The sequence below is a fragment of the Salvelinus alpinus genome, chromosome 10 (assembly GCF_045679555.1).
Source record: "Salvelinus alpinus chromosome 10, SLU_Salpinus.1, whole genome shotgun sequence".
In the NCBI taxonomy this organism is placed as follows: domain Eukaryota; kingdom Metazoa; phylum Chordata; class Actinopteri; order Salmoniformes; family Salmonidae; genus Salvelinus; species Salvelinus alpinus.
In genome coordinates this window covers 31,559,920-31,573,000 of record NC_092095.1, presented here as the reverse complement: position 1 = coordinate 31,573,000, position 13,081 = coordinate 31,559,920, and the positions used below count along the sequence as shown (strand labels likewise).

At 40.8% G+C, this 13,081-nt stretch overlaps 1 protein-coding gene across 2 annotated transcripts in view; it reads left to right on the top strand.

Moving 5' to 3' along the window:
* Positions 1–318: 318 nt before the first annotated feature.
* LOC139531897 (protein disulfide-isomerase TMX3-like) overlaps positions 319–13,081 on the top strand; it is a 59,480-nt gene continuing 46,717 nt past the window's right edge. Inside the window, exons 1-5 of one of the 2 annotated variants that reach the window (XM_071328838.1) lie at positions 319–457; positions 741–792; positions 4,479–4,518; positions 7,422–7,545; positions 10,348–10,393. In XM_071328838.1, the coding sequence (XP_071184939.1) occupies positions 406–457; positions 741–792; positions 4,479–4,518; positions 7,422–7,545; positions 10,348–10,393 (314 nt within the window). In that variant the 5' untranslated portion in view covers positions 319–405. Of the gene's footprint in view, positions 458–532; positions 648–740; positions 793–4,478; positions 4,519–7,421; positions 7,546–10,347; positions 10,394–13,081 lie in introns of those variants that run through there. The other variant, XM_071328839.1, reaches the window with a different exon arrangement.

Below are 13,081 nucleotides of genomic sequence, written 5' to 3'. Positions count from 1 at the left end.
GTGTCCTTGCCCCATAGCGTCAGCTGTATTCTTTGTGTCAGTTGCAGTGTCTAGTTGTGTCCATTTTTTTCTATTTGGTTTTTATTTTTATTTCATACACTTATTATTCTTTATGAGGAAAAGCACTTTACAAATGTAATAAATTATTATTAATTATTGGTTAAACGGAATCAGTTAATTTAACAGCAGGAAAATAAATATGCCAAAGAAAGAGATTGTCTGTAAATTTAATTATAATGAACACTGAAAGACTACATGGGCCTTAAGTTATTATTATAAAAGTATTAGTATTTATGCATTTCTGATGCCCGCAACCTTGTGATGCTTCCGATTTAATGCAGCGTAATCACAGCGCATGCTCAGACAGACTGCTCGAAAATACTGCTTGTATTTATTTCCTGCTTGATGTTTCCTTTCGGAGCAATGGCAAAAGTGAAAGCCACCTTGGTTTGTGCAGGTACTTACACTTTCTAACCGTTTCTGTTTTGTTAATAAATGCGTTATTCGTTGCATTACCTTGATAACTTCTCAGATTTTTTTTCGTTTGGGTGGAATTGTGGTGCAATATGCACGGACAGTAACAGTAACGTAGCTAGCTAAGGGCGCGAGCTATTCTAGCTGATGCATCATGAGGTTGAAAGCCTTAGGTAACGTTAAATTGCAGAAGCATTTGTGTAACTTGCTTATTTGTTAACGTGATGATTTTCACATTAACTGTTCATTTTGTTTTTATATTGTAGGGCTTTTTCTATGTTCAACGGTGCTTGCAATTGTCGAAGAACTCGATGACACGTAAGTGATGCTCTAATGTATTTCGCTTGTGGAATCTTCCTGTCTTTTGTTTAACGTCAATCCCTAGTATGTATGCGAATGTTGTCACCTGACGACCATTTTGGTTAATGTAATAGACCCAATGAATAACTATTTTATGGTAAAATAACTTAAGCTATTCCAATCTCAAACCAGTCACTCTCCCTGTACACAGAAACGTATGTTAATATTGTTTGTAAACAAAATTGTAGACTTCTGAGTTTGACTCAGTGTACCCATCACCAAGGGTGTAACTTTTGTGTTGTTATATTGGGGTGGTTGGGGGGGAAATACATCCCAAACTTCTGATAGTTTGGTCAATATATCCCAACCACAACTGAAATACCAATCATTTTGATATTACTTTAAACTGTTGGTCTAACTTTATTATGCAATCTGGTTTCCGAGCTGGTCATGGGTGCACCTCCGCCACGCTCAAGGTCCTAAACGATATCATAACCGCCATCGATAAGAGAAAATACTTTGCAGCTGTATTCATCGACATGGCCAAGGCTTTCGACTCTGTCAATCACCACATTCTTATCGGCAGACTCAACAGCCTTGGTTTCTCAAATGACTGCCTCGCCTGGTTCAACAACTACTTCTCAGATAGAGTTCAGTGTGTCAAATCGGAGAGCCTGTTGTTCGGACCTCTGGCAGTCTTTATGGGGGTGCCACAGGGTTCAATCCTCGGGCCGACTCTTTTCTCTGTATACATCAATGATATCATATCTCTTGCTGCTGGTGATTCTCTGATCCACCTCTACGCAGACGACACCATTCTGTATACTTCTGGCCCTTCTTTGGACACTGTGTTAACTAACCTCCAGATGAGCTTCAATGCCATACAACTCTCCTTCCGTTGTCTCCAACTGCTCTTAAATGCAAGTAAAACTAAATGCATGCTCTTCAACCGATCTCTGCCCACACCTGCTCGCGCGTCCAGCATCACTACTCTGGATGGTTCTGACTTAGAATATGTGGACAACTACAAATACCTAGGTATCTGGTTAGACTGTAAACTCTCCTTCCAGACTCACATTAAGCATCTCCAATCCAAAATTAAATCTAGAATTGGCTTCCTATTTCGCAACAAAGCATCCTTCACTCATGCTGCCAAACATACCCTTGTAAAACTGACTATCCTACCGATCCTTGACTTCGGCGATATCATTTACAAAATAGCCTCCAACACTCTACTCAACAAATTGGATGCAGTCTATCACAGTGCAATCTGTTTTGTCACCAAAGCCCCATATACTACCCACCACTGCGACCAGTATTCTCTCGTTGGCTGGCCCTCGCTTCATATTCGTCACCAAACCCACTGGCTCCAGGTCATCTATAAGTATTTTCTAGGTAATGCCCCGCCTTATCTCAGCTCACTGGTCACCATAGCAGCACCCACCCGTAGCACGCGCTCCAGCAGGTATATTTCACTGGTCACCCCCAAAGCCAATTCCTCTTTTTGCCGCCTTTCCTTCCAGTTCTCTGCTGCCAATGACTGGAACGAACTGCAAAAATCACTGAAGCTGGAGACTCATATCTCCCTCACTAGCTTTAAGCATCAGCTGTCAGAGCAGCTCACAGATCACTGCACTTGTACATAGCCCATCTGTAAATAGCCCGTCCAACTACCTCATCCCCATACTGTTATTTATTGTGCTCCTTTGCTCACAGGAACTCTCTATTTTCACACTCATCTTCTGCATATCTATCACTCCAGTGTTTAATTGCTATATTGTAATTATTTTGCCACTATGGCCTATTTATTGCCTTACCTCCCTTATCCTACCTCATTTGCACACTGTATATAGACTTTTTCTATTGTATTATTGACTGTATGTTTGTTTATTCCATGTGTAACTCTGTGTTGTTGTTTTGTGTCGCACTGCTTTGCTTTATCTTGGCCAGGTCGCAGTTGTAAATGAGAACTTGTTCTCAACTAGCCTACCTGGTTAAATAAAGGTGAAAAAAACAAACAAATTTGTTCAGAAAGTAACCACGCTTGGCAATTTTTTTGGTAGAAGGACTGTGAGAGAGTCAGTTCTGGGGTGCGTTCAGTTCGATTGAACATTTGCTACATTGTTTAACGGATGGTGTTGTTTGGTGGGTGTGGCAGGGTGTGGCTTGAAACAGTGAGTGACATATTTGAAGGCCAGCGGTGAATTTTGAACCCACAACCCCTGCCTGTTTTTTAAACTGGTTGTTCAGAACAACGTTGCCTTTTATTTTTGTACCGAATGCAGCCCTGGTGACGTTTCTACTCCAAAATAAATTAAAGTAATATGATGGTGACACCATTGAAATATAATTTTACAATCCAAAATTGAGCCTAACAACATTTTGGTCCATATTATCAGGCTGGTGTGTTATTTAGCAATAAGCATTATCACCTGTAGCCCAACTGATGCATCATAGTGGCTATAAATAAATAGACTGGAGCATGGGGTTGCCCATCTGTTTTTGTGCTAATCATTGACTAGATCAGTGCTTCCTAAACGTTTTCTGTCATGGCCCTGTTTCCTCATGGGGGAACATCATATGCCCCTTAACCTCCCCACAAAATTATGTTATAAGAATACTTTTTAGTCATCAAGAAACCGTACATACAAACACCAGTAACTGGTTTCCCTTCCATATTGAAATCAAGAAGAGAAAATGACAAATAAAGCAGCTTACTGCTGTGCATGTCACATGTATCCTTATTAAAAATATAAAGTTGTTTCTGGAACTACTCATAGGGTGACTATTAGGCTGCATAAACATGATGAATGCTTTCCTCCCTGAATTTTGGCCTTCAAAATAGTTTTCTAGGTTGCTGCTGCTGGTCATAGTATGCGAGACAGGCATGCTGCCTCTGACTGGGGAGAGAAACAGGATTGCCTACTGCCAGAGGTTCAGAGGAACAGCCCTTCTCTAATTCTGTAGCCTACTAGAAACAAGTTGTTTCAAGTTTATAATACGACCAACGTTGTTTGAACTCACAAAATTTAGCCCAGTACGACCGTTACCAATTATCACTCATTTTGAGAAAATCTTGTCACTGCAATAGAAACTTAAACGTAAAATGTTTTCTTTTTCTATATAATTCTTATTCGTGCTTATGAATTTACCATGTTAAATGTGACTGTCTTTATTTGTTACAAGTCAGCTCACAAAATTAATTGTTTGTTAAGAGGAGAGAGCGAAAGAGCGGAGCCCAAAGCATATTTTGCGGCGGGGGGATCCAATCATAAAATTAGGAATTGAGTAGTAGTGTAAAGCCACAGAAAGCTAGTAACTACGGTGGGGAAATAATTTCCAATTCAACCCCTGCAAGTTAAGGGCCTGCTCATTACGTCCTTGTTGCAGTATGTCTTGTTCATTTTACTTGTGTCTATAATGCCTCGTTCACATCATATTGGAAACTCAAATGTCTGACTTGCTTACTCGTTGTAGAAAGATAGGTTTCCCACTTGGGAAATATCAGAATCAACCAATAGGAAACTAAACGCAAATCATTTTTGCTTATTTTAACTCCGAGGTCCCGATTTTCAATGTTTCATACCGGTTATTGCGAAGTTTCATGGTTTGAATAAGTCTCTTTTAATGGCTTTGGTACTGGTTAAAATATAAAGCCAAAGTTTTATGAATTCTGATTATTATTATTTTTTTTTCTTCCTCAGATTTAAAGACACCAGAGTAGATGATGTCTGGCTGGTGGACGTGAGTCTTGTTTGCTTTGCATCGCACACACTGCAATCATACTGACGTGACGAGGCTGAATGAGCCCATTCAGCACTGCTTTAGACCCTCGTCCTGACACCAGTGTCCAGCTCATCCCTTACGGAAGTGGCAGTGGGGGTGGGAAGGGGGAGGTGTGTCTACTGTGTGTGTTTTAGTCAATGAGAAGTCATGCATGGCGGGCGGCGCGCCTGGCCTGGGGGCTTTGGGGGGGTTTATGCCAGAGCCCAGGGTTCATGTCTGGGGCCTGAGCAAATCCAGCTGGCACCCAAAGCTGGCACTCCCTGTCCAGACCAGTCTGACCGCTTGAGGAGAAATGATTGGAGTGACAGCAGTTGTACTATATACACTGACGTGGATCACTATAGGCAGGCACAGACACAGCCGGAAACACAGTCTTGTAGACTGGTACACAGAACAGGGCTGTGCATTGACTATCAGGCAAAAAAATGCTTAGGTGGAAATGCCAATCCCAATACCAAGTACAGCATTGCCACAAAGATGGGAGATTATTATTGAAATGTTGTAATTCAACTTTTTTGGCTGGTGGTGTGTTCAGGGTTGTCATTTCAAGTAAACCCAGGGTATAGCTAAGTGACAGGGTGGGGTTGAAGCTCTTTAAGGCCTACTGCATTTCTACACAGTTAAAAAACCCTCTAAAATGCTATTTGGAGAACAGGTCCCATGAGCGCCAACATGTTAAGTTTACAGGAGCATATATAATGTGGTGTCAAATGAAAGCTGAGTATATATTTTGGGGGAATTAAGGCATAGATATGTTTTTCAACCATTTTTCCATCCTAAAAATGTGGAATAAGCAGAGGCTTTGATTTCTGGTCACACAGATGAAAAAGGAGTCTTTAAAAAAACATCTAGAAAAAGTCTTAAAAGGTATTAGAAATACATCAAAACACAATGTTGAAGTAAAGGCCCCTGCCAACTCATATCAAAATGTATATTTACTTTTGCAGAAATAATTTGCCTTCTGTAAGTTTAAGAAATATTACCTCATGTTTCTGTTACCACAAACCCACATATCTTTAAAATATCTTCTAATTTCTCTCCCTCGTGAGGAGGGAGGATTATGAAAGAAGTAACAAGTAAAGGTAGACCTACAAATTAGTTAGGGTTTTTACTGATAACTATTTTGTTTTATGAATTATTAAATGATTAAAACGCGTCACTCTGTTACCAAATTCGTACCAGTGACCAAAAACTCTAACAAAATGACTGCAATTGAATTGGGAAATAATAGTCACAAACCACAGGTACAGTAGAGTTCAGTACAGTAGAGAACACATGGGAAGAGTGCAGTATAATGCAATATACTTTACTGAACTATACTCTACTTTTTTTTTACATGTACTCTACTGTACAGAACTGTATTGTACTGAACTTTACTGTGGTGTCAACTTGTGGAACATAGAAGTTTATGATTGGTATAGATTTGGTCTGGACCAAACAAATTTGATCTAGTTTGGGAGCTGAGCTCATTAAAATAATAGCCATAGTGTAGAATAATATGCAAATGAGTGATATAATTTTTTTCTAGCTTTGTGTACCTTTTCAGGATACATCACCTTAAAGACAATGACTGTATAGTACAGATCCCATGATGCCATTATGTTACCATCGTTCTGTTATGTTACCGAGTGTTACTCTAGTTCAATAACAAAAATATAAATATATACAAGGTGTTATCCTAGCTGATACCGCATTCTTTCTGCAGACGTGTTTGAATTTTAATTCGGAGTAGATATTTACGTGGTCACATAAAAATCTGAGGGAGATTTTCTTCTGTTAAACTTTGCATCTGCACTGTTCCTCAGGTACATGTGATTTAGTAAACATGTCAGTGGGAATTGTTAAAAGTAGACTTCTGCATACACTGTAGGTGTATGGTTTGTTAAACTTAGCAATCAATGTATTTTTTTTTGGCATACATTTTTTAAGTGAGTCTCTGCGTCACATTGTTACCGTGGAATTGCCAACAGCAAAATTGACTCCAGCCTTTATCAGTCCCTCCAGGATTTTCCAATCTATTTTTTTTTTTGCCAAATCAAAAGTTCCCTGCATATTATGTAAATTTGTCCAATCACTGCAATATTTCTGGATAAAACAGTCAAATCATTGCAATATTATTGCATAGAACTGACCCATCACAGCAGTGCCAAAAGAGGGCTCACAATTTCAACCAATCTCCGCACATTTACCACATATGGTTCAATCAAGCCACACATCAGCAAACTTTTTCCTTTGTCACCACATTTTTGCGACAAATTGGACAAAATCATTGCCTATTGCCATGCAAAATGTCAGAATTGGCAAAGTAAAATTAAGCATTTTTGCCCGCAAATATCACAAAAAATCCCTGCGAAATCTTGGAGGGACTTTATTTATCACCTTGGCTGCAGTAGCTTCATTCACCTCAAACACATGTCAATACAGCAGTTATCTTGCTACTCACTAGCTCAGCATCTGGATTAAAAACTAGTTTTGTTTTATGTCTTGTCAAACTGCAGTTAAGCCTACCTAGCGTCCTAGCTGTCTACAGCTATCTTCCACCTCTGCACTCTTTTGAGAGAAAAGTCTCGCTGTTCATCTGCCCGCTCCGACGGTGTCCTCGTGGTCCTAAAGTCAGCCCGCTAATACCGCTAAACTGCATTTGTCTTTTAATTGGATTAGGAATGATTTTATTAGCCTATTTTAAATTGTTGTGGTTGAGCTAGGATATGGCGACTGCCGTACCCAGTTGATGTCCCTGGGGGTGTTGCCGCCATGCGTGTTATTTCTGAACAGTGTGTGTATTTGTGTTCGTAGTTTTAGAGCTAGGCCTATTTCATCATTTTTACAGTGACTGACAGTGTTGTGTTGGGCCTTTGCAGTTTTATGCACCGTGGTGTGGCTACTGTAAAAAACTGGAGCCCATTTGGTATGACGTCGGCGCCGAGTTGAAAAGCTCTGGATCGCCTGTGCGAGTGGGCAAGATGGACGGCACTGCATACTCTGGTGAGTCTCTGTTGCAGTGACCTTGTCAATGGCTTCTCTACATGTTCCTGATTGCCTGTAGTCTTGACTACCTACATTATTTTGTCAATGTAAGCACATTTGAACAGCTTTAAGTCTTAGACAAAAATAACAGTATGCATATATGGGTTAACATGTAGTCTATCGGGTTGACACCATAGCTATCTATAGTTCAGACAGGAAACGCCACGTATTCGTTTAAACATTTATTAGAAAAAGATTACAGTACATGCATGCGTTAGTCTTGGCGTTAGGCTCTGCTCCTTCGGGGTAGCTCACTGCCAGAGTGCATTATGTTAAGATAATAATAATAATAATAATAATAATAATTATTATTATTACAGGCAGTGAGCAAGGTACGCTGTACAAATCCCCCTGACCAAAACAAAAGCGGCGCTCAAACAGGTGGAGGCTGGCGTGGGGTGGGAAAGCAGAAAACTGACATGCATGACGAGTAACACGTTACAGCAATAGCATGTCACCAGAACCCCAGCGCATAGCTTGCGTGTGGCAGCCATCAGAGAATGTGTGTGCAGAACCTGTTTGACTGAATAGGCCGCCATATTAAGGTAGTGATCAATCTAATTTGTGCATTATCAGCTGATGCCAATACTTGGGTTTTTTGTCTGAGCGATTATGATGATTATTTTTTTTGTCTGCATACCAAATACACATGGCCAAAAGTATGTGGACACCCATTCAAATTAGTGGATTCTGCTATTTCAGCCAAACCCGTTGCTGACGGGTGTATAAGATCGAGCACACAGCCATGCAATCTCCATACGCTAACATTGGCAGTAGAATGGGCCGTACCGAAGAGCTCAGTGACTTTCAACGTGGGACCGTCATAGGATGCCACCTTTCCAACAAGTCCGCTAGAGCTGCCTCGGTCAACTGTAAGTGCTGTTATTGTGAAGTGGAAACATCTAGGAGCAACAACGGTTCAGCCGCAAAGTGGTAGGCCACGCAAGCTCACAGAACAGGACCATCGAGTGCTATAGTGCGTAAAAACATCTGTCCTTGGTTGCAACACTCACTACTGAGTTCAAAACTGTCTCTGGAAGCAACGTCAGCACATGATCTGTTCGTCCGGAGCTTCATGAAATGGGCTTTCATGGCTGAGCAGCCGTACACAAGCCTAAGATCACCATGCACAGTGCCAAGCGTCGGCTGGAGTGGTGTAATGCTCGCCCCCATTGGACTGGACCCCCTCTTTTATGCTGCTGCTACTCTCTGTTTATCATCTATGCATAGTCACTTTAAATATACCTACATGTACATATTAGCCCAACTAACCGGTGTCCCCGCGCATTGACTCTGTACTGGTACCACCTTTTTATATAGCCCCGCTACTGTTATTTTCACTGTCATTTTAACTTTACTTTTTTTTTTGTTACTACTTATGTGTTGTATACCTAATACCAATTTTTTTACTTAAAAATTGCACTGTTGGTTAGGGCTTGTAAGTAAGCACGTGACAAACTTTGATTTGAGTAGTGGAAACGCGTTCTCTGGAGTGATGAATCACGCTTCACCATCTGGCTGTCAAACGGACTAATCTGGGTTTGGCGGATGCCAGGAGAACGCTACCTGCCCGAATGCATAATGCCAACTGTACAGCCTGGTGGAGGAGGAATAATGGTTTGGGCTAGGCCCCTTAGTTCCAGTGAAGGGAAGTCTTAATGCTACAACACAATGACATTCTAGATGATTCTGTGCTTCCAACTTTGTGGCAACAGTTTGGGGAAGGCCCTTTCCTGTTTCAGCCTGACAATGCCCCTGTGCACAAAGCGAGGTCCATATAGAAATGGTTTGTCGAGATTGTTTTGGAAGAATTTGACTGGCTTGCACAGAGCCCTGACCTCAACGCCATTGAACATCTTTGGGATGAATTGGAACGCTGACTGCGAGCCAGGCCTAATCGCCCAACATCAGTGCCCGACCTCATTAATGCTCTTGTGGCTGAATGGAAGAAAGTTCCCTCCCGCAGCAATGTTCCAATATCTAGTGGAAAGTCTTCCCAGAAGAGTGGAGGCTGTTATAGCAGCAAAGGAGGGACCAACTCCATATTAATGCCCATGATTTTGGAATGAGATGTTCGAGCAGTTGTCCACATACTTTTGGCCTGGTAGTGTAAATATCTTCCATCTAATTGAGCATACAGAGTCCCAAATGGCACCCTATTCCGTGAATAATGCACTGCTAGGGCCTTTAGGGCTCTGGTCAAAAGTAGTCCTCTCTTTAGGGTTCTCCTATGTCTTACTGTGCCTCCCTTGAAACTGCCATTCTGCTATCGGTTTCACCTGGCTGTTAAAGATGCACTATTCCTATTGCCAAGACCTAAGTCTGACTTCATTACTTAGGATCTCTTAATCTTTTTTTCTCATGTTATTAACCCCTAGCCTCTCACTCTGGCTAATCACGCATAAACCAGATTAAAATTCCACGGACAGATTACATGACTGTCTGTCACTGACTTTACTCGCAGTCCAAGATTAGGCTAACTAAGAGGCTACTAAAACCTCATCAACAGGTGACGACAGCTTTCAGGTATTAGGGAAAGTGCATTCTGTGGACAGAGCTGGTCCTTAAAATGTAGTCCCAAAACAATTAACTGCGGATTATGGTTACTGTAGTTCTAATGGAATTTCTATTCCTTATTGTCCCATTCTGTAGTTCCATATGGGATATGCAGCTTAGGTTAATTTTTTTAATAAGAAGTAGTTGAGAAAATGGATTGACACATGCTTCAGTTTTGTTTAAATATTGTCACTTTCCATTCAGGCATGTCCTCAGAATTTGGAGTACGAGGATACCCCACAATCAAATTGTAAGTATGAGCACATATGAAGACAATATACACTGACCATTGCCGTTTGTTAGAAGTTTACATAACGAGCAATGCTTTACCCAATATTTTCTTTCACAATGATCATGTCTTTGCTGAACTGAGTTGTCCATTGTGACTTGACTTGTCAGCATTAGGCCTGATGATGAGACCTATGGAATAAAGCTCCCCATACGCCCCTGGGGCTAGCCAATGGGGGATTTAAGGTGTTGTTGAGGGCAACACCTGAGGGAAATACATGGCCTAATGAGGTATTGTATCATTAAGATATGATGATTTGATCATCTATTTAGGTCATCCAAGGTGCCGGTCAAATATACTGAGTGCAGTGGAGCAGAATGTGTGTGTACAGTGCATTTGGAAGGTATTCAGACCTTTTGACTTTTTCCACATTTTGTTACGTTACAGCCTTATTCTAAAATGGATTCAATTGTTTTGTTTTTTTCATCAATCTACACACCCCATAATGACAGCAAAAACAGGTTTTTAGATTTTTTTTGCAGCGATTACAGCCTCGAGTCTTCTTGGGTATGACACTACAAGCTTGGCACAGCTGTATTTGGAGAGTTTCTCCTATTCTTCCTTGCAGATCCTCTCTAGCTCTGTTAGGTTGGATGGGGAGCGTCACTGCACAGCTATTTTCAGGTCTCTCCAGAGATGTTCGATCGGGTTCAAGTCCGGGCTCTGGCTGGGCCACTCAAGGACATTCCTGTGTTGTCTTGGCTGTGTGCTTAGGGTGGTTGTCCTGTTGGAAGGTGAACCTTCGCCCCAGTCTGAGGTCCTGAGTGCTCTGGAGCAGGGATCTCAAGGATCTCTCTGTACTTTGCTCAGTTCGTCTTTCCCTCAATCCTGACTAGTCTCCCAGTCCCTGCCGCTGAAAAATATCCCCATAGTATGATGCTGCCACCACCATGCTTCACCGTAGGGATGGTGCCAGGTTTTTTCCAGACGTGACGCTTGGCATTCAGGCCAAAGAGTTCAATCTTGGTTTCATGAGACCAGAGAATCTTGTTTCTCATGGTCAGAGTACTTTGGTGCCTTTTTGCAAACTCCAGGTGGGCTGTCATGTGCCTTTTACTGAGGAGTGGCTTCCGCCTGGCCACTCTACCATAAAGGCCTGATTGATGGAGAGATGGTTGTCCTTCTGGAAGGTTCTCCCATTTTCACCCTGACCAAGGCCCTTGTCCCCCGATTGCTCAGTTTGGCCGGGCGGCCAGCTCTAGGAAGAGTCTTGGTGGTTAAAAACTTCTTCCATTTAAGAATGATGGAGTTCACTGTGTTTTTGGGGACCTTCAATGCTGAAGACATTTTTTGGTACCCTTCCCCAGATCTGTGCCTTGACACAATCCTGTCTATGGATAATTCCTTTCGATTTCCATGGCTTGGTTTTTGCTCTGTCATGCACTGTCAACTGTGGGCCCTTCCATAGCAGGGGTGGGCAATTCCAAATCATGTCCAATCAATTGAATTTATCACAGTTGGACTCCAATCAAGTTGTAGAAACATCTCAAGGATGATCAATGGAAACAGGATGCACCTGAGCTTAATTTTGAGTCTCATAACAAAGGGTATGAATATTTATGTAAATAAGGTGTTTCTGTTTTTTATTTGTAATAAATGAGCAAAAATGTATATAAACCTGTTTTCGCTTTGTTATTATGGGGTATTGTGTTTAGATTGATGAGGAAAATATTTAATTTAATCAATTTTAGAATAAGGCTTTTAATGTAACAAAATGTGGAAAAAGGAAGGGGTCTGAATACATTCCGAATGCACTGTATATAGAACAAAAATATAAACACAACAGGTAAAGTTGTAATATTTTTGATTGTGAAGATATTTCACAGCGATTTAGATTACAATGTTTCTCTACGCTATACTTGCTTGTTTTGTCACAAACTGAAATCCTTCAGTTTGAGCCAACTTTTGTCCCTCAGTCAAGTATTGAATTTCAAGCACAGATTGAACTACAAAGACCAGGGAGCTCTTTGAAAGCCTCATAAAGAAGGGCAGTGATTGGTAGATGGATAACAATAACAAATCAGACATTGAATGTCTTTTTTTAAGCATGGTCAAGTTAATTAGGCTGTGGATTATGTAGTAAACCACCAAGACACATGACAGGTACAGTAATCCTTCTGAACTGAGCTGCAGGACAGGAATGAAGCTACTCAGGAATGTTACCATCAGGCCATTGGTGATTTTAAAACAGCTACAGTGTTCAATGGCTGTGATTGATTGGAGAAAACAACTGAGGATGGATCAATAACATTGGTAACTCTTTACTTCACACCCAGTGTCATAACACAGTCATAAGCATTTTATAATATTATAACAGTCATGACCCATATATTTACACCGGTTGTGACATATATTGTGTTATTTTATGGCTGGTTATGACACCTACATGTGTCAAAACCCACATTTATTCAAATTTATTTTTTGTTGTTGTAATGTATTATTTATAGGTTATATATAGGTTTTGTTCATCATATTTTTAATAACTTGTAGAAAATACACTTTGACACTGTCAAGAAGCATTATGACCATCATAATAATATAAACCAGATAGGCCTATCACGTGCATGCCCTTATATCAGTCATTAGTCAAAAAGAGTGTATTTTTTTCTTTCATTTTTTTTCTTCTGCTCCTGTAAATTCTGTGCCTTC